Source organism: Myzus persicae, unplaced genomic scaffold (genome assembly GCF_001856785.1).
Source record: "Myzus persicae strain clone G006 unplaced genomic scaffold, MPER_G0061.0, whole genome shotgun sequence".
NCBI lineage: Eukaryota > Metazoa > Arthropoda > Insecta > Hemiptera > Aphididae > Myzus > Myzus persicae.
Window position 1 is genome coordinate 7,982 of NW_019104213.1, and position 19,841 is coordinate 27,822.

Genomic DNA, 19,841 nt, shown 5'->3' on the forward strand with positions numbered 1-19,841 from the left:
ATTTTTTATTTAGCCTTTATAAAAATTTGGCTCAATATTTACTTTGTTATTTGTGGGTCAGAGGGATAAAAAAAGATACAAATAGTATAAAAAGTGTGATATCCTAGTAGGTTATGCGAGAACCTAAAAACCATAGCTCTCGAGAAGAGTATAATTTTGAACCTACTACTTTAGAGTTTTATACACAAGTAGGTATTTAATATTTGTATAAATACGTCTGTAAGTTCACGTTCGGTAGTCGGAACTCGGTCAGTTGGGTACTCAATGGTCATATTTCAGATATTATCATGGAGAACAAAAAAAAGTTGACATTATGTTCTTATCATTTTGAGCGCTGATAAATGACCAATATATATGGGCTATTTTTTGTTATGTTTTTTTTTCTCAAGTGCATCTTATCACTGATCGTGTGAATAGTAATTATTACTATAATATGGTAGTATTGTAATTGTACACACTACACTGTAACAGTATACAATAGGAATTAGGATTGAAAGTTGAAACTAAAGTCATCCAAACTTTGTGTTCTCGTAGTTACAAACATATTAATTTTATCATATAATTGATGTTTGATATAAACAATTACTATTATCATTATGTAAAGTCGTGTATCAGTGAAGAGTGAACTCCTTCTGGTTTCAGATTTAAGTCGAATTACAATTATAGATACAATTTTGATTATCGTGCTACTTATAATCGTCTTCATCCTAAACACCATTGTTCCTACATCATATAATTACATAATTATATATGCCAAAACCACCGTAAGTGTTGTCTATTATATTTTATTACCGTGATATTGTAGTGTTCAGTATTCAGTGAAAAATGATGATAGTTTGTACTTTTCAAAACCTAGATATTAAGGAAACACACAGAATTGTATTTGTATACCTACCAAAAAAAATTGTTTTTAAAGTTAATTATTAAAAATATAGTTATTCAATTACATTTTTTTATTTTAATATATTAGGCAAGTTTAGAGTAGGTAGGTACATTATTATACATTTGATGAATTATTCTATTAAACTAAAAATATTTTATCTCATATTAATAAAATTAGAAAGGCAATTAAATTTAACATTATCTATAATTGTTTTAAACATCTATAAGTACTTTTCATAAATAAATATCAAGGAGATCTGATGGCTAGTATAATATTTTTATAGTTACTGAGTTATCTCTATAATTTATTGATTCATACAGTTTTGTATATACTATCATTTGAGAATTTAAAAAATACAATACACCTACCTTATTGGTTTAAATACTGATAGTATCAATCATTATAGTCCTGAGTAGGTGTTTAGAACCTTTTTAAAATACATACATAATATAAATTATTGATTAGGTATTAAATAATAGATGTTAAAATTAATATTTAATGTACCTATTATTATTAGTAATTGTTATAACATTATAGATTTGATTTTTATTGTTACTATCTTTTTATAGGTATCAAGTGGAATAAATATTTTATACAACAATTTTTAGAAGAAACCATGTCTGAATATGATGATGAGGATATGGAGTATTCAGATCAGGATGACTATGAAGATTATTACAATGCTGATCGTGATGTAATGAGTCCACCACACAATCCTGATGCTGAATATTTTCCGGTTCAATGCCTCTCTGTTGACGAGGTTGAAAAGTTTTTGAATGAACTTGTTGAACAGTTGTGTACCAGTATACATGTAACACCATCAATGTCCAAAGTTTTGCTGTATGAAAACAAATGGGCTGTTCAAGAAGTATTATGGAAGTATAATGAAGACGCCGATAAGCTTTTTGTCGCATCCAGAATGAAAACATTACAGCCAGTAACTGTTAAAACTAAAAGAGATAAATTTGTCTGTCCAGTCTGTGTGGGGCCAGTAGCTGAAGGATTGGGAATTACTAGTTTGGCTTGTGGACATTGTTATTGTGATAACTGTTGGTGTTGTCATTTTGAAAACAAAATAAAACAAGGTGTAAGCACAGAACTATCCTGTATGGCATTAAACTGCGAATTACTAGTCCCAGAAGAAATAGTTTTATCGAAAGTTAATAAACCAATTTTAAGAAAAAAATACCAACATTTTGCATTCCGTGAGTATATTAAATCACATCCATTATTACGCTTTTGTCCAGGGGCTAACTGCACAGCAGTAATTAAATCTAAAGAATCTCTTGCCAAAAAAGCTATATGTACACAATGTGAAACTTCATTTTGTTTCAAATGCGGAAACGATTATCATGCGCCTACAGATTGTGCCACCATTAAAAAATGGATTACGAAATGTGCAGATGATAGTGAAACATCAAATTACATCGCAGCTAACACCAAAGACTGTCCTAAATGTAATATTTTTATTGAAAAAAATGGTGGCTGCAATCATATGCAATGTCTAAGTTGTAAATTTGATTTTTGCTGGATGTGTATGGGAGATTGGAAAGCACATGGCACTGAGTATTATGATTGTTCTAAGTATAGAGAAAACCCTCAGAATGGTTCGGAGTCCGCTAGAGCTCGCGAAGCATTAAAAAAATATCTCCATTACTATGAACGTTGGGAAAATCATTCTAAAAGTTTGCAATTGGAAAAACAAACGCTTGATAAAATCAAAGAAAGGATAAATAGTAAAGTGATGACAAGTAAAGGTACATGGATTGACTGGCAGTATCTGTTGGATTCTGCAACTTTACTAGCCAAATGCCGATATACTCTTCAGTATACTTATCCGTATGCATATTATATGGATAATGGACCAAAGAAAGAACTATTTGAATATCAACAAGCCAAACTGGAAGCTGAAATTGAAAATTTATCATGGAAGATAGAAAGAGCAGAAACTACTGATAGAGGTGATCTAGAAAATCAGATGGATATTGCCGAGAAACGAAGAGCTACTATGCTTCAAGATTTTTTCCACATTTAACTAAATAATTTTAAGTTTTATTATTCAATTGTAAAATTATCCTAAATATATTTTTTTTTATAAATAAGTACATTTTTTTTTCATTATTTTAAGAAACTTCTGTATATGTATATTAAGATTCTTTTAATTAAATAATAACTTGGAAGTATTTAAATAATATGTAAAATAAATTAATTTTAAATATTTGGTAATATAATTTATTCATATTATTATATGCTATTATTGTATAAATATTAACTAATAAGTATTCTTTTATAATATTATTGATTAATAATACTTAAATTGATTATTGTTGATAAATTTAGTGTTCAAAAATCTAATACATTGGATGTTAAAAATTATTAAGTAAAAGTAACATATTTTTTCATTCTTATAATAAATCATTAAAAAACTTAACTAACTCAATCTGGTAATATTTTTAGAGCTTTCCAATTATTTGATAAATGAGCCAACTGCCAAATGTCTTGACCATTTTTATCTTTAATACTTAAATCTGAACCATATGAAATAAGGGTCTTGATCACATCCAAATTGGTAAACATTAATACTAAAAAACAAAAATATATTTATCTAAAATTACAATATAGCATTGTATTAAAATATTCATTGTAAGATTTATCTATATCAACTTTTGAAATGTTTATATTACATATATTATTATATCAGTACTTATAATAAATATAACAACTAATTAAGACAATCGACTAAGATTTAAAAAAAATGATTTTTTACAAAAAATTTATTTTCAATTGATAATTGATTTATTAATATTTTTATAACATAAGTAAAGTTACCTGCTCTCATTAATGGAGTCCAACCTTTAGAGTCTACAGAATTTACATCGCCCCAATTTCCTTCCAGAAGCATATGAACAGCATCATTATGAGAACCGTCGACTGCATAATGAAGTGCTGTTTTTGAATTTCTAAATAAAACAATAAATATAATATAAAATATTGCTATTATTGATGAGCCATACGTACATATCTTTTAAAGTAGCATCAGCATCATTGCGAGCCAATATTCTTATTATATCATCATGTCCATGGTAAGCAGCAGTCATCAGCGGGGTAATTCTGGTGAACATGTTTGGTAAGTTCACATTTGCTCCGTATTGCAACAGAGTTAGTACCATATCGTTATGGCCAGCTGCACAGGCTTTGGACAGACCACTCTCACCCAGCTCATTGTAAATGTTAATATCGTGAGCTCTTGTGTCTAAGAATTCCCGAAAGAGTAATGGTAAATTTTGATAAGCACTGTGGTGAAATGCGGTGATACTGGGACACTCATCTAAATAACATAATATAATAAATTAGATGAAATTTAAGTCTGTAGTACAAATTTAACTTGAAAAAAGACTTAGTACTAGTCTCATATAGGTATATCTTATGAAAAAATGAGTTATAAATTGCTTAAATTGTAAATTTTTTAGTTTAGTTAAAGATAACCTTTCAGTGCACGTGAGAAGAAAGCCTACATCGGCATTAGTGCGTTTGTATTACAATATTTTACAATCAAAATGAAATTATATCCTACTTTTTGTAGTACAACTGACTGTGGCTATCCCAATCACAGTATTCTTCGAGCTTGCATTAGGTGACTCCGCCTGCAGCTTAAATTTGTAATTGTGGCCACCAGATAAGTTTTTAACACAAAAATAGTTGTGAAATCCTCTGAAAAATATTTATTTTATAACCAATTAGATATGACCATACTAGATAAATCACGTTTTTAAAGTATAATAAGAATTTGTACCTGTATAAAACCACACAGTTTTCATTGTTTTCATTCATTACTAATTCAAATAGGGGTTTTAGAACATCGTGTGGCCTGTTCCATTCTAAATTAACTGATCGACGATCAATATCTGACAACTTCAAACTCAACTATAAAATATTTCATATGTAAAGTGATCATTCCACATCGTCCCCAAATGTGTATATAGGCCCCCAATCGGTGTATTAAAAATAAAAATTTATTTCTTACTGGAAATTTTATTTTTAAGTAAAATAAAGAAAAGAAAAAGCAAGCTTGATCATATAATTAAAATATAATATAACTTATTGTAGTCAAATAACTTACCAAACAATTTACTACTGTTGACAACTAAATCATTTATACAATTCAACAATTTAATTTGTAATCAATAATATATATAGCTATATTAATGTAATAATTCATTTCTATTTTGCAACTGCATTAAAATTAGAGCCGTAATATAATTATTTAGTCTATACTTTTTGTGCAAATGTTTTATCCAAAATTTAAATTACATTTTCAGATTTTCATTGATAATTGTTATGTTGGAAAAATGGATTAGAAGAGGCCTGTTCAAGTTGACTACATATGCTCTGTAATTCTTTAAAAATAGTTGTGTTCATGTTACACTTCACTTTAAAATATTGTGAAAAAATATTAGAATGATGTCTATAAAAATGTTAAGCCCGTTGAAAGTAAATATCTATTAGACTACCTTCCATAATAATATAAATGCAGGCTATCATATCATATTTATGGCAGGTAAACGCTTTTTGGAAAAATAGATTTTAGCGGTGTTTAGGGAGAGGGGGTGCTTAGAGCTCACCATTCTGCATATTATTAAACTTTTGTTTACTATAACATTACTTAGATATCAGGTATCACATAGAACTAATCGTAGACTTCTATCAAAAAACAGGTTACACTGGTTTTTAACCTGTTGTTCATAAGTAGGTGCACAAAGAGCTTTATTATCAACATAGCACCCACCATAAAAAACCTACATCTGCCACTGGTAATAAGCCAATGGGTATACATACCTAATATAATATTCTGAAAAATATTTGTCTGAGAATTTTGATGCTACCTACAAATTTAATTAAATTAGAAGGTAGTTAATTAGTTATTAACAGCAGAAGTGTGAACTATATTTATTTAAAAGTCAAAGTAAACCTATTTGTCTACATGCACCCAAATTATACCACATTATAACATGTTTTTGGGGGCTTCCCTATGTACTCACCTTAAATACCATATTATTCCTTTGCAAAAATAAACTTGAAGTGTAATACTTTTTAATGACAAATATTCATTTTCTTATAAAACGAGTTAAGCACTTACACAAATCTATAATATAGAAATAATAATTTATATGCAGGTACTAGCACGGCCTTAGAAGATATCTTCTAAGACCGTGGGTATGAGTATACTACTCGTTTGTTCCCTTAGCAACCACGGTTGTTGTAATCATTAATCACTTACTTGCATAAAATGGTAAAACAGTAAATATTTAGGATGATGAATGTTCATTCTAATTTTATATTTGTGTTTAATTAAAAAAATATAACTTACAATGCTTGCTACACAATAACAAAATCAAAATTTTTAAAACAATCCGGATATATTGGTTATCAATAAATAGGGCGGTGATTATTGTCAATCAGCAATGACCTTTTTTATGAATTTTATAATATTATAGCTGTGTTACCAGCAATATGTATTGAATATTACTATGGTTATTAAGTTCAAATGGCTATCGTTCACCAACACATTACCACTAACATTTATATTTATTTACGGGACAGTACATGACCATTTTGTTCATATATTATAAATCCTAATCAATAGGTTTGGTAGTAATTATTATTTGTAATATAATGACAACATAATATTAATAAAAATAAACATTTATAATCTCAAATAATATTTATAATAATATGTATAATATTTAAACAATAAATATAGTTCATTTGATTGGTAACTCTAAAACGAATTAACAAAAATAAATACTCTGTATACAATTTTTTTTTTTTACAAATTTGTTAGTTACAATATTTGTGTTGTTGAACTTTGACTACAATAAATAATTGAGCCAGTAAAATTTAACACAGCCGCTAATATGAAAACCGGAAACCAACGGCCATGAGACGCAGTCACAAGTTCTGCTGTGAGAGGACCAGATAGTATTCCTGGTATGGTAGCCTAAGATATTTAAAAAAAAAATCAAGTTAAATAAACCTATTTTAAAATATAAATATTCAAGTTAATGATAAGTATTAAATTTGAACTGATAACTATGATTCTTAAAAATAAAATTTATAATTTATATATACAATATATTAAATCAAATTTACCAGCGTATTAGATACTGAAAATGTAATGCCTGCATGATTAGGAGCCACATCAGAATGATTACTTAAATGCCCAGCTGAATTACAAGCACATAGTCCCATTGATATAGAAATGAATCTACCACATAAAATAATTTTATTTTGTAGCAATCAATAGACTATAAAATATAATATAAGTCTTCCTTACATTATTGCTGCTGCTAAGCTATTCACTGTACAAAATAGAATTAAAAATATTGCTGGACCTACAAGACCTATAGTCGTCATTAGTCGTCGAACACTTAAAACTGACCATCTACGATCAATTAGTTTATCTGCATAATTTCCTGCAACTATAATTAAGCTAATTTATTAAAACTGAATTTTAAGGAATAAAACATTATATTATATGAAACTTAAAACTACTTTAAATTCAAGATTTAAAATTGAAAAATGTACAAATACAGATTTCAATTTTTTTCATTTAATTATGTTGCACATAACTTAGGTATACATATTAAATGCAGTGAAGGTCTATGTGATTATTGAAATGTTTATCATTATAAATGAATCGGCAATATTAAGAGTGCACTAGATACCTCCAGTGACATGGTTGAGTGTCACCACAATACTGCCGCACCTAGAGTTATTTTAAGGGTAGAAATCATCATTGGAACAATATAAAAATGGTTATTGCACATTAGTACAATAGTATGTGGTGGGTCGCCAAAGTTTTCAAAATGGATCAAACCATAAGAAGCTTAGGAACCTCTGGTCTAGGTGGTTCAACATCAAAAAAATGTTACATACATTATGCATACATAATTTTGACATTATGTACACATCATATAAGTATATGGACAAGTTTAAATATAAAGTAATGCCTATTCAATAATTTCACTCAGAAGTGACAATAATGAGAACTCCGTGAGTACATTTTTAGGTGAGATAACACATTTTACGAACTTATCCAGGCCATTAATCATAAACCACATGTACCCAAAAGAAATATTAATTAGTTAAAATTGAAATATTTAAATTTACACTAATTCATAGTTGATTTGATTTGACATCTATCTTATAATTTTTTGAATAACCAAAGCTTACCAATACCAAACACCGAATTGAATATATATGGAACAGCTGTCAAACTAATACTATGTGAATTAGCACCAAGGTAACGCAAATACGTGGGTAGCCAATGCATTATTAGGTAGTTGGACCAATTCATTGTAAAGTGAGCTATATATATGGCCCATAAAGGCCAATATATAAAGAATTTCCTCCAATGTATACTAGAATACTATATAAAAAATAATAGGTTTTATGTAATACAATAGTAAAATATGTAATAAATATTAATTCAATTATAATAATGTAAATTATTGTTAATAAGGAGATTGGTTACAAATATTTTATAGTCTTATCTTTCGCATGAGCTACATAGTAACAAATTAAAAGCTACCCATTTTACATCCATCAGTCTCACATATATACAGAAGCGATAAATACTATAAAAGCAGACTTTAATTAAGAGTTGCGAGGAAATGAAATCAATTAGTCATTACTTTTATAAATCAAACATTTAGAAATTCAGGAGTGAAATTTCAAAATAAAGACTGTACCATTCCATGTACACTTCATGCTGAATTAAAATCAATTTCTATAATATTTAGTTATATATTAATTTCACTACATTCTACATACATTGAGCTGATGGACACAAAATCAATAGTTTTTAAGTTTCAAGTGTGAAAGACAGTCAGCAAATATCAGTACCTTATATGGTTATACACAAGGCTGGACATTAACCAGTTAAAAAGTTAAAATTAAGTTCAATTTATTCCACTTCATTAAGTATTTTAATTATACTGCCACGTTAATTTATTTGATTTCCTAAGACCATGGATTTAAAATAGGTATTCAATTTTGTGTAAAAGAAAAATTTTGTGTAAAAGAAAAAAAATAATCGAAAGTATAAATTACCTAAATATTATTTATAAATATAATAATTTGTAATAATAGTTATAAGTTTATGATGTTGCATATTCACAGAATATATTTTAAATATTAAAAGCAGACAAGTTAAAGAGGTAACCACATCATTGAGAAAAGAAAAATATAACTATTTTCTCAGTATTCCATACACATTAGTACACTCATTAATATAGATTAATTATTAGTTATTACTTGTCATTAGAGGCCAGATTTATATTTGCTTAAAATCTTAAAAATAAGATGTTTCTATGCTTTATAATTTCATCAAAATAATCTTTTAAAATATGCATAAATATTCTTTTTTGGAAAAATATAATTTTTCATAAAAATGTGTTAAATACTGAAAAAACAAATAAAAGTAACAATTTAAAAAAATATTCAAACAATAATAATTAGTCATAGGGGGCCCAGATCGCTCCTCCCACTTCGCCCCCTCCCTTGAAACCAGAGCTGCTACTCTCAGTAAAAATATGTAAAAGCATACAAATCCGGTCTCTACTTATCATTTTATTATTTTTATGCATTCATTGAATTACAGTTGAATAAAATTATATTTTATATTGTAGATAATTAATTATATTATAATAATTAATTTGGTAACTATTTTATTTATTTATTCTTCAAGAAGATAATTGGCTTCACTGAACATGTGATAATTTAGTATTGTTTTTGTGGACCATTAGGTAAACAAATACATAAAAATAATTCTATTATTGGATTTTATCATTGATTAAAGTATCAAAGTATATAAGTACTAGCAACAATTTATTTAAAACTGTAATACCTCTATTAAATTACTATGATATTTGTTAGCCTTAAAAATAGGTATCATTTTTAATTGTATAAGAATAAAAAAGTAACTGATTTGAAAACTAAGTTAGAAAAGTAACTTTTAATTTTAAAGTTTAAACTTAACTTACATTTAGTTAACAAGTTAAAAAAAATAGTTAACTTGCCCAGCCTTGGTAATATAGGTATATCGGCTATTTTGTCATATGTTCTCTACTGGCGACATTGCGACTGCGTATGCACACTACTGTTTTTGCCACTTCACAGCAGTATTTAAATAGTATTATATTCTAAGTGGAAGATGTAAAAGTGGTTTCAATGACAAACTAAATATACTCAAAGCTTAAAGTATTATTAAAAATTATTATACTATCAACGGCACTGTCATTGCCTCGTCATTTATCATTTACATGTGTTTATAAATTTTGTTCATTTAAAATATAATTAATAATTAGAAAAAAAAAATATTAAATTATTTTTGTCATGTCCCTTGAAAAGGTGATAGTATAAAATTCTATTAAGAGGAGGTGTCACCCGCATGTGTTGTCTCCATCTAACAAGTGCGTAACCTATCAAATTTTGCACTCTGTTAGTTTAAAAATTAGAGTGAATTGACCTCTTATAAAATTTAAAAGTAGATTATTATCTAGGGCATCGGATATGCTTTTAATTATATTTTAATTTTAAAGTGAGTTATGAGTATTAACAAGATGTACAAACAACTAACAATTTTAAAATACTAGTAACTAAGCCCATGAGATACCCTAGATAATAATCTTACCTTTAAATTGTATAAGAAGTCAATTTAGACTAATTTTCAAACTAACAGAGGTAAACATGATCTACTAAACATAAAATTTGCTGTTACGCAATTGTAAGACACAGAGAGCACATGCAGGCGTTTTTTTAATATATAATATTATACTTAGGAAGCATATCAAGAGTTGTACCACACATATTTCTTACAAATTTTTAGCCTCAGAGTTATCTACAAGTTCCTATCCTCTGAATACGTGTATTAAATACAATCATTGTAATCCAGAGGTAGAGCGCATACAACAAGAATTCTGTAACCACTAGTAGATCGCAATCTGCTGTAGAGCATATATAACGAAATAGCCGGTACATTTATGAGTATATGATAATATAGCGCATAACTATTCAAGTGTGTAACATACTTGGGGAATAACAATTAATGGAAGCTCATCATAATTTTCACAATCTTTTTCTGAATATAACGAAATCCATATAAGTGACCAAACAATACCAATTGAACCAAACAAATAAAAGCTAGTTTGCCACATTAAATGTGGACATATCTAGAAAAGAAAAGTTATTTTCATTAATATGATGTACAAGTAACAGTTGATATCATTATAGATTCATATATGTATAGTGTGTAAAGAATGAAAAATAAATACCAAACGTTTATTTCTTACAGTACCTGGGTGATTAATACATTATTTATTACTGAATAAATAAGATACTTTGGATACAATTTGCAATAAAATAACGATAGAACATAAGATAAGATAACATTATTTGAATGTATACATTATTAGTCATAACTTATTACAGTATTAATTACAAATATTCATTAATTTATCAAACTCGGTGGTCAAACATATTGAATCTATTTTCAATTAATTGTTAGTTAATATTATATTTATTTTTCTTATTTTTTTTCTTAATTATTTAACACCTGTTTAATGAATAATATTATACATAATATACATATATTTTTAGTACCTATTAAAATAAATAAATATAACATAAATGAATATGACAATTTAAAATTTATAAAATTAAACTTCAATGTATATTTTATGTAATCTTTAATCTTTGATTAGGTAATGATATTTGTCAATTATAATTATTACTGTTATTATTATTATTATTTACTTTATTCATATCATGTCTGAATGTTACTGCTGGGTAGCCACTCTCCTCAAGCTTTCATATTATGTAAATTCTTTTTTTTTACGCATTTATGCTAATTTGAACTCTTATTACAGATTGTCTATATTCTAATAAATATATATTTTTTTTAAACTTAATTCATAGCTTTGTGGATAATGTACACAATGCCCAGATAAGGTAAACATTATCACACAATTTGGGTATTTTAATTCAGAGATAATGTGCCAAAATGGATAGATTTTATACATTATCCAAACAATTTGAATAAAATTCATAGCATACAAATATTTGAATATTGATGAAAAAATCATATATTAAATAAATGGTTTTTATCAATAGGCAATAAACTTACCACAGTTGCAACTGTCTGGCCAACAGAACCTGCAGCTACTAAGTAACCAAATGCACTTGAACGTTCATTTATTGCGATATTGTTAGCAAAAATATGAAATATTGTTGGTAATCCTAAATTTGATTAAAAATAAATTTAAAAATTTTGTATCATCTCAAAAATAAGTTTTTTTTAAATTGATTTACCTAATCCTTCACCAAATCCAGATATTATTCTGCATAAAATCAAAGCAAATGTGTTGTGAGATACCCATGGTGTTGCGACAGTTGATATTGACCATAAAAAAACAGACAGTAATAAAATTAATTTTCCACCAAATTTCTTAGCTGCACAAGCCCCAAAAACCTGAATAAATAAAAACAAAGATATTGTTTATAATAGGTATATACTTTCTAATTAATTAATGACTATAATATATATATTTTTAGTTACTTGACTGCTTAAATAGCCGAAAGCAAATGCTGATAATATCCATCCTTGCCAATGCATTGTCCATTTGAAATAACTAGTCATTGGTATTATTGCGATAGGCATAATAACACGATCAGCCGCATTTATAAAATTTGCAATAGAACATAGCACCACGATATGAGTGTGACTCATTTTAGAAGACATGGCTTATGTAGTTGTCTAAAAAACAGTATACGTTAATCGAAAGAACCAATGTATTAATTTGTTCGGATCATACATTTTTCTTAATAAAACGTGGAATGCATTTTAGCTTTTTGAAAGCCACGTCTCCATATTTTTCAAACATAGTGAAGAGTTGTTGTTTTTAATGACAACATTTAAATTTAAAAATCATAGTTTTAAAATAATTGCCACGTAATATTAATATTACATCGTACATCAAATAATTTTGAACACTTTATTGAGACAATAATTAAAATAAATAAAAACTTGAACTTAACTTGATGAATAATTATTAATTATAACAAGTAAAAATGTATTATATTATAACACAGGCATAAACTTCGATGATGAATTGATGAAAAATAAATACAAAATATATACAAAGAAAAAAATTAAGTGATAAGCATTATCATTATCTTCTTATCAATCCAAATATTTGTATTTTCACAGAACAAGTATTTTGGACACGGTTATCATAAGTTATTATCATGAAATCCATCTTTCCAAGGTGGATAAGGACAGGTGTATTCTTGTAAATTATATCATTGTAGACTGATTTCACTAACCGTGATCCGATCACGTCTGTGATGAAATATACATCATTTTTACAGTGTCTGTACTTGGGTTTGAGTTTTGACTTTGGAATTTGGTATGTTTAAAGATTGTGTTTGTTTGTGAGGATAATATAACTAGAATCTAGATAGTGCAATAGTCCATCATTTAAACCTGGTTTCAATACTTTTCTCTTATTACGAGTTCAGTGTAACGTCGTTACTGATTTCTTAAACAAAACTGTTAAAACGTTTGAATAGGAAATCCTTGCCTCAAATTATTACTCTTATTCTTCTTGACATGTCTATTAATTGTCAGTCCGAGAATGCAGATTTTAGTAGTGACGATGAACAAGAAATAATGAAAAGAAATTGGAAAAAAAATATTTCTACAATTGAAAAGGTAGGTATATTAACATAAATCATTTTGTGTCGAATTATTTACTAACAAACCTGATTTCATAGACGGCATTTAGAGAAGGAGCTACGTCTACAGAAATCGAATCTGATGTGATGTTTCAAATGGGATTCGATGATGGGTATAAAGATGGGTTCAAAGATGGTTATAAAAATGGGTCCTACAAGAGTACTATGATGTAAGTAGAATTTTTCCTATTCTAAGAACAGAATTTAGCTAATTTACTAAATTTATTATAATTAAGAGATTTAGTATTTCTGGTACATATAACATGATATATTTAAATACAAATGTAAAATTTTTATTTCAAGGTTGTTAAATAATTTTAATTTTTCGGAAGAAAGTGAAGAAAAATGAAATACTTAAATGGTTGACTACATCAATAATATGAATATCAAATATTCAATAACTCCGTAAGAACAAACTCGGGATAATGTTGATGATTTATATAATAATTTTAAGCCAACCAAGATACTGAAGTCGTCATTGAAAGAAATTGCCAATCAAAATACCTTTTTTAATTTTTCAAGAAAAAAAATATCTTATTTTTATTTTTATTTTTATATTTAATTTAAACTGTTAAAACATGTATGTACATATTATATTTCTTTCTTAATATTCCTATAAAGACATTGAAATTTAAAATAATATTTTATTTTTATTTTTTTTAATTCATAATGGTCGAAGTACAAAATTAATTAATAAAACATGTTAATGTTATATTGTTATACATAATATAATATGAGAATAAACTGCAGTATTTTACAATCTGAGTCTTTAAATAAATTATAAAAGAATAAACAATTTTACCAATGAATGATCTTACTTTTTAGAATATGTCATTATATTAAAGATAATATTAAGAATATTAAAATAATTTAAAATATACATTTTATTCATTAATATAAAGTTAAATAAATTAATAATTCAACTAAATTACTTACATTAAAATTAATTTATTTGGAAAAATCATTGGCAAATACTTTTCTCAACAACTAAAGTCTAAACTGGTATTTGGTATCCTTATTTCTTAATCAGTCCTTAGTAAGTTGATAGTTTGAAAAATATTGTTCAATTAATAATATGCTAGAAAATAAATAAATATGTGAAATATTTATTTATTTTGACTAACTACTAGGTTTGGGATTAATTAGTTTAAATTACAACAACATAGTTTGTAAACAAATATTTTAAATTGTAATTTTTTTACGTAAATATTGAATTTGAAAAAGTTTATATAAGACCAAGTAGAGTTTATGTACAAATAAACTATAAGAAAATAATTAATCACTGTCATCGTTGGGAGGGTTTAGTGGCTTGTGGCTCTCTTCGTCTGAACCATATGGTATATCTTCTTCAGAGTCATTGACCATTGAGAATGCAGGATTATCTTTTGTTACAGAAGACTCTACAAATTCATAAATCAAAGATAAATTACAAATTAATTTTTAGCATATTAAATATTTTTTTACTACTTAATATAAAATTTACCAAATCCTGGTTTTTTAGTTGGGGAGTATACCGCAGCCAAAGTAAACACATAGAAATTACAAATACCATAAAAGGTCATAAATAATGCCGACGTCATATATTCTGTGTTCAAGTCTGCAGCAAATGAGTCTTCAATCAATCCAAGCCCATATTGCATATGTGTTATGGTTGAACATATTATAAGTGATATGACCATTGAAATAGTTACAAATTTCAGTCTAGCATCTATGAAAATAATACCATGTTAACTTATCTTTATTGAAGATTATTTTTTAAGTTGTTAGAATACTGACCAAAATATGGCATTGAACGCAAATCACTGTATGCTCTCAAGATCAAGCATACTAGATACACTATGTATATAATTACAAAAATACCTACACACGACTTGATATTCTATAACAGATAAAATACATTTGAATATTGCCTCAACTTCAATAATACAATTATTTTATAGTCCTTACAGTGTAAGCGCTAGAATCAATCTCGTAACTAAATGCTGGATCATCAAATTCATTCATTCGACGATATTTGGCCATTATAACACCACATATCCAAAATGGACCTACTAAAATTGCTTTTGGGAGATAAAATGCAATCGGTTTTCTTTCATTCTATAAACATAATTTAACAATTATTATATATTAATATATTATTATTTACTAATTTGTTAAAAAAAATTGTCATACTTGACGTAGTCCATGATAAATGCAAAGCCAAAAGAATAGAATTGCACAGATAAATGTTATTTGGAAGACACCATCTAACATTCCAATTAGTTGATTGCTTGTAAGAAGCGTCAAAGGAAAAATTGGATCTATAAACAAAATATACTATTACTATAATTTCTACATATTGTAAAATGTACATGTATGTATATCAAATTTGATTGAAATTGTTTTTAATTCTATGTACCATTAAACAATATTAACAGTGGCAATAACACTACAGTCCATTTTTGTTCATACGACCAATCCACCACTGGAAATTTCCTTAGTGAATTCGCAAAGCAACACTAAAAGCAAGTTACATATTTTATTGGAACATTTTCCATAGAAAGTATTCATTAGGTTATTATTAAAACTATACTTACAAGTACTCCAAAGGCGCTGAGTAAATAAATCAACCTGAACCATATTTCCATTTGGGTGTAGCCTGGGTTGTACGATTTGTACTGCATAACAATTTATCATAATTTAATATTATTACCAATTTAAATTCTGTCAAGGCGAGTTTATTAAAATTTTACAAAAAATCACCACTCACATAGAACATGACTTCTTTTACTTGGTACTTTTGATGAAAAGATTCTAGATTATAAAAATCTACCTCAAACGTATAATGAGTATAGTGTATGTAGCCAATATGAGCAATAGGCACTTGGCTACATATCTGTTGTTTACAAAGTAAATGTCTTGTTCTGTAAAATATTCAACATTGTGTTCTACTGGTAAATTTGTAAATATTTTTTTTTTATGTTCTTCGTTACCTGTTGTTTTTAAATACTTTTACTATGTCAGTGGTTTTGTGCTGTGGGGTGATTCCCTTGATGGCCATGCTGATCTTAAAACTTTTATCATAAGTCTCATCTATAAAAATTAAAACATTAAAGGAGTAGGTACCTAACTAAATGACCTTTTATATTCTAAAATGTGAAAAATACCTACAATAAAACTTTTGTGGTTGAAAAATGTTTTGAGAAAGTAGAATTATTTTTTAAATTACTTTAATTTGTATTTGGACATAATGATTATGTCCACATACAGATTAAATGTAATTAAAAAAATATTATAATATAAGTGGGTAGTAGCCAATAGGTACGTAAAAGGTATTATATATACAAAAAGTGGTTCCTATTTGAAATACACAGTCACACAGATACATTTAAAAAATGAGTAAACCTATTATAATATAAAAATTACAATTAGCTACCGACTTGGTATCTATTATAGGTACCTATTTAATTATCGGGATTTAGCATTTTAACCTATACACTATAGGTAGAGTTTATGATTTAAAATTAGTTAGAATTTGTTGACCTTAAAATGAGTGAACTTTGGTTATTATTAACCTTTAGACTTAAAATGCATGAAAAATATTTTCGAACAATTGTTTGCATAGGTGCTTTGTGGAGGAAATAAATAAATACCTAATATCTAATCCTTGTATAATGCAACTCGCAGATACGTACGTCAGCACCCAGCAGGCTGTTACTCCGTATAGGTACCCAAGTTTTTCAAAATATTATCATGATTTAGAGCTTGGATAGTTGGGGTACGTCTATAGTATTATAAATTTATAAACTATAATAGATAGTTGGTGCATAATACCTACCATCTTTGTTGTCCGTCAGTACGACTGCGATTAACCACAACCGTTGATTATACACCGACAGACTAGGAGTTTTCATGACGAATGGACCCTGTGGCAAAGATCCGTTCGTGTGCTTCAATACTTCAACTCCGCTTATTTTACTCGTCAGTGTAATCGGAGGTCCTGTAACGAATTTTTGTGAAAAAAAAAGATTGTAAAATAACATAAGATTCTTAAACAATACCCCAATAAGTAAAATCAGTGACGAACTGAACTTAAATTTTAAATGGCGCATTTTAACAATAAATTAAGTACTAAGCATCCGCCCTTCCCATATTTCTCTATATTTACTTATAACAAAGTTATGAAGTAAATAAAATGTGGTCGAAACATCCAAGAGGTCGGGTCTTAGCACATAGTTCTGTGACATAGTCACGGACTATAGTCTGGATAGGGCCCTTTGAAAAGTTGACGCAGTTGCGACAAAATTGAGCTCTTCAGCCCTCCACTGAGTACCTATAATTATTTTTGTTGATTCGTGAGGTTATTGTTGGCCAAATAGTAAAACACGTAGTAGATTCGAACATATATCTATATAAATTATAATATAAGTATATAGCCTATAGATAGATTGAATTCAAATATGAATAATTTTATATTAAATTTATAATTGCATACATATCTTAAAAATTATTTTTCCACTTTAACGACTCATTTATCAAAATTGATTCTCAATGGATGTTCAAATAAAAATCTGTCAAATATAGGTAAAGGTGCCTAAACTACCTCTACCTATCATTTTTTAATTTGGCCTTACCCGCGAGAACGTGCGAGAACATTTAGTATTACCTATACTTATGCATTATTAAATTATTAACTTATGAAATTGAAACTTAGCATTTTGTGTGCAATTTAATCGAATACAATATTATTATTTATGTGGAAATATTAAAAAATTTTGTTTGAAAAGGGAAAATGTACATTTAAATAACAATGTATAAGAGCTATTATTATTACTACTTATTAAATCATGTATATTATATTATATATAAACATAATAAATGCATATTTTAATATTTTCTACCAATCAAGTATTGAGTCCTGGACTCGGAGTTCGGACTATTATAATAGGCAGGTATTTATTTAATTATACATAAATATGGAGCAACTAACTAACCAGTCAATCCAATGAATAACACTAGTCCCATGGCCGTCAACAGGACGATGAACACCATTACGAATTCCCGTTTGTTCATCGAATACAAACGCATGTGCACCGATCTGAAAACGTAAAAATATAATACATTAATAATAATATTTATTATGGTTAATATGTTAGTTACTCTTCAGTGTAAAATGTAGGTACTACCATATTAAATATACATATAATATAAATATAGGTTATTATTTATACATGCAAAATTTGGGTATCACGTATTGCGATTTTTAGATTACCGTTCGCATCGGTCGTGGTGGTAGGCCGGAGAGATGTATCGATTGAAATCACTGAACAGGTCGTTGAATTGAGATACTAGATTTCTGACCATTGTCGAGCAACTGCCCGTCGGCAAGTTGTAACTTGTCTCCGAGCTTTCCATCGAATTAATTTCTCAACCGTCTGGCCTGTTGTATGTTTATACCAGCTATTATTACAACAATAATAATAATGTATTAAATCAGGCCGTGAATTTAATGCACTATGCGCAAATGTCGAAGCCTTTAATATCCGCAAAAATGTTAAAAAATTACCCAAAACTTGAAATTAAAGTTTTAGAATTGAATTCAACGTTAAGCATCATTCAAATGAAAAATACTACGTTTTACTATACACCGGAAACGAAGTACACCTAGCTATACAAATTCACAGCCTTAATAATAATAACTAATTATATATTATGTATAAGACATATTAATAACGATCATAGATTGAAATTCTGATATAGATCCATAGTGTTCTATAATAGTTAAATATAGATATATAGTATTTACCAGCTATGTCTGTACTGTGCACATCATTACAATTTACAATACAATTAAGTCATTATTAGGTAATGAAACGTTTTATGAAATGTGATGTGTGATTGATTTTATTACAGGACGAATTCATACAAGTACTTAGCACATAAATATAAATTATAATACAATTATAACACTGTACCCGGTGGTTCCGAGCAATTTCCGATTTCGACGATAGCTAAACACTCACCATGACTCGTTTGATCTATTTTACTGATTTACACTGACGTATATCTCGATTCCATGGGTATTTTTTATGTGTTTACTCCAATCGTATGTCCGCCGTATTACACATGCATCCGGGCTTCGTGCATAAATACACTCTTCCGCTCAAAGGTCTATAGTGTGTGT

General features: G+C 27.6%; 4 protein-coding genes across 11 annotated transcripts; 1 reads left to right on the top strand and 3 right to left on the bottom strand.

The window, feature by feature from the left end:
- The first annotated feature begins 420 nt into the window (after nucleotides 1–420).
- Nucleotides 421–2,943, top strand: LOC111040095 (potential E3 ubiquitin-protein ligase ariadne-2). Its single transcript, XM_022323844.1, has 2 exons — nucleotides 421–764; nucleotides 1,453–2,943. Exon 2 carries the CDS (start codon nucleotides 1,500–1,502, stop codon nucleotides 2,916–2,918), a length of 1,419 nt encoding a protein of 472 aa, XP_022179536.1. The 5' UTR covers nucleotides 421–764; nucleotides 1,453–1,499; the 3' UTR covers nucleotides 2,919–2,943.
- A 281-nt stretch (nucleotides 2,944–3,224) lies between these two features.
- On the bottom strand, nucleotides 3,225–6,091 carry LOC111040097 (fibronectin type 3 and ankyrin repeat domains protein 1-like). Of its 2 annotated transcripts, none has more exons than XM_022323847.1 (6): nucleotides 5,923–6,091; nucleotides 4,677–4,807; nucleotides 4,458–4,594; nucleotides 3,902–4,211; nucleotides 3,713–3,843; nucleotides 3,225–3,465 (listed from the first exon to the last, which is right to left on the bottom strand). In XM_022323847.1, the coding sequence occupies exons 1-6, from the start codon at nucleotides 5,932–5,934 to the stop codon at nucleotides 3,320–3,322; spliced, it is 867 nt and encodes a 288-aa protein (XP_022179539.1). In that variant the 5' UTR covers nucleotides 5,935–6,091; the 3' UTR covers nucleotides 3,225–3,319. The 2 variants fall into 2 exon arrangements, with proteins under 2 accessions (XP_022179539.1, XP_022179540.1); XM_022323848.1 differs by lacking the exon at nucleotides 5,923–6,091 and adding an exon at nucleotides 5,004–5,644.
- A 609-nt stretch (nucleotides 6,092–6,700) lies between these two features.
- Nucleotides 6,701–13,073, bottom strand: LOC111040090 (probable anion transporter 4, chloroplastic). Of its 2 annotated transcripts, XM_022323840.1 has the most exons (9): nucleotides 12,757–13,073; nucleotides 12,501–12,698; nucleotides 12,254–12,413; nucleotides 12,069–12,181; nucleotides 10,975–11,115; nucleotides 8,117–8,312; nucleotides 7,218–7,362; nucleotides 7,034–7,148; nucleotides 6,726–6,881 (listed from the first exon to the last, which is right to left on the bottom strand). In XM_022323840.1, the coding sequence occupies exons 2-9, from the start codon at nucleotides 12,681–12,683 to the stop codon at nucleotides 6,726–6,728; spliced, it is 1,209 nt and encodes a 402-aa protein (XP_022179532.1). In that variant the 5' UTR covers nucleotides 12,684–12,698; nucleotides 12,757–13,073. The 2 variants fall into 2 exon arrangements, with proteins under 2 accessions (XP_022179533.1, XP_022179532.1); XM_022323841.1 differs by lacking the exon at nucleotides 12,757–13,073 and having other exon boundaries at nucleotides 6,701–6,881; nucleotides 12,501–12,683.
- A 1,768-nt stretch (nucleotides 13,074–14,841) lies between these two features.
- On the bottom strand, nucleotides 14,842–19,841 carry LOC111040089 (transmembrane protein 181). Of its 6 annotated transcripts, none has more exons than XM_022323835.1 (13): nucleotides 19,681–19,841; nucleotides 18,930–19,097; nucleotides 18,652–18,755; nucleotides 17,496–17,657; nucleotides 16,651–16,750; nucleotides 16,428–16,581; nucleotides 16,255–16,335; nucleotides 16,077–16,176; nucleotides 15,851–15,978; nucleotides 15,626–15,775; nucleotides 15,455–15,557; nucleotides 15,162–15,386; nucleotides 14,842–15,078 (listed from the first exon to the last, which is right to left on the bottom strand). In XM_022323835.1, exons 2-13 carry the CDS (start codon nucleotides 19,070–19,072, stop codon nucleotides 14,954–14,956), a joined length of 1,575 nt encoding a protein of 524 aa, XP_022179527.1. In that variant the 5' UTR covers nucleotides 19,073–19,097; nucleotides 19,681–19,841; the 3' UTR covers nucleotides 14,842–14,953. The 6 variants fall into 6 exon arrangements, with proteins under 6 accessions (XP_022179527.1, XP_022179525.1, XP_022179530.1 ...); XM_022323833.1 differs by having other exon boundaries at nucleotides 18,930–19,117; XM_022323838.1 differs by having other exon boundaries at nucleotides 19,633–19,841.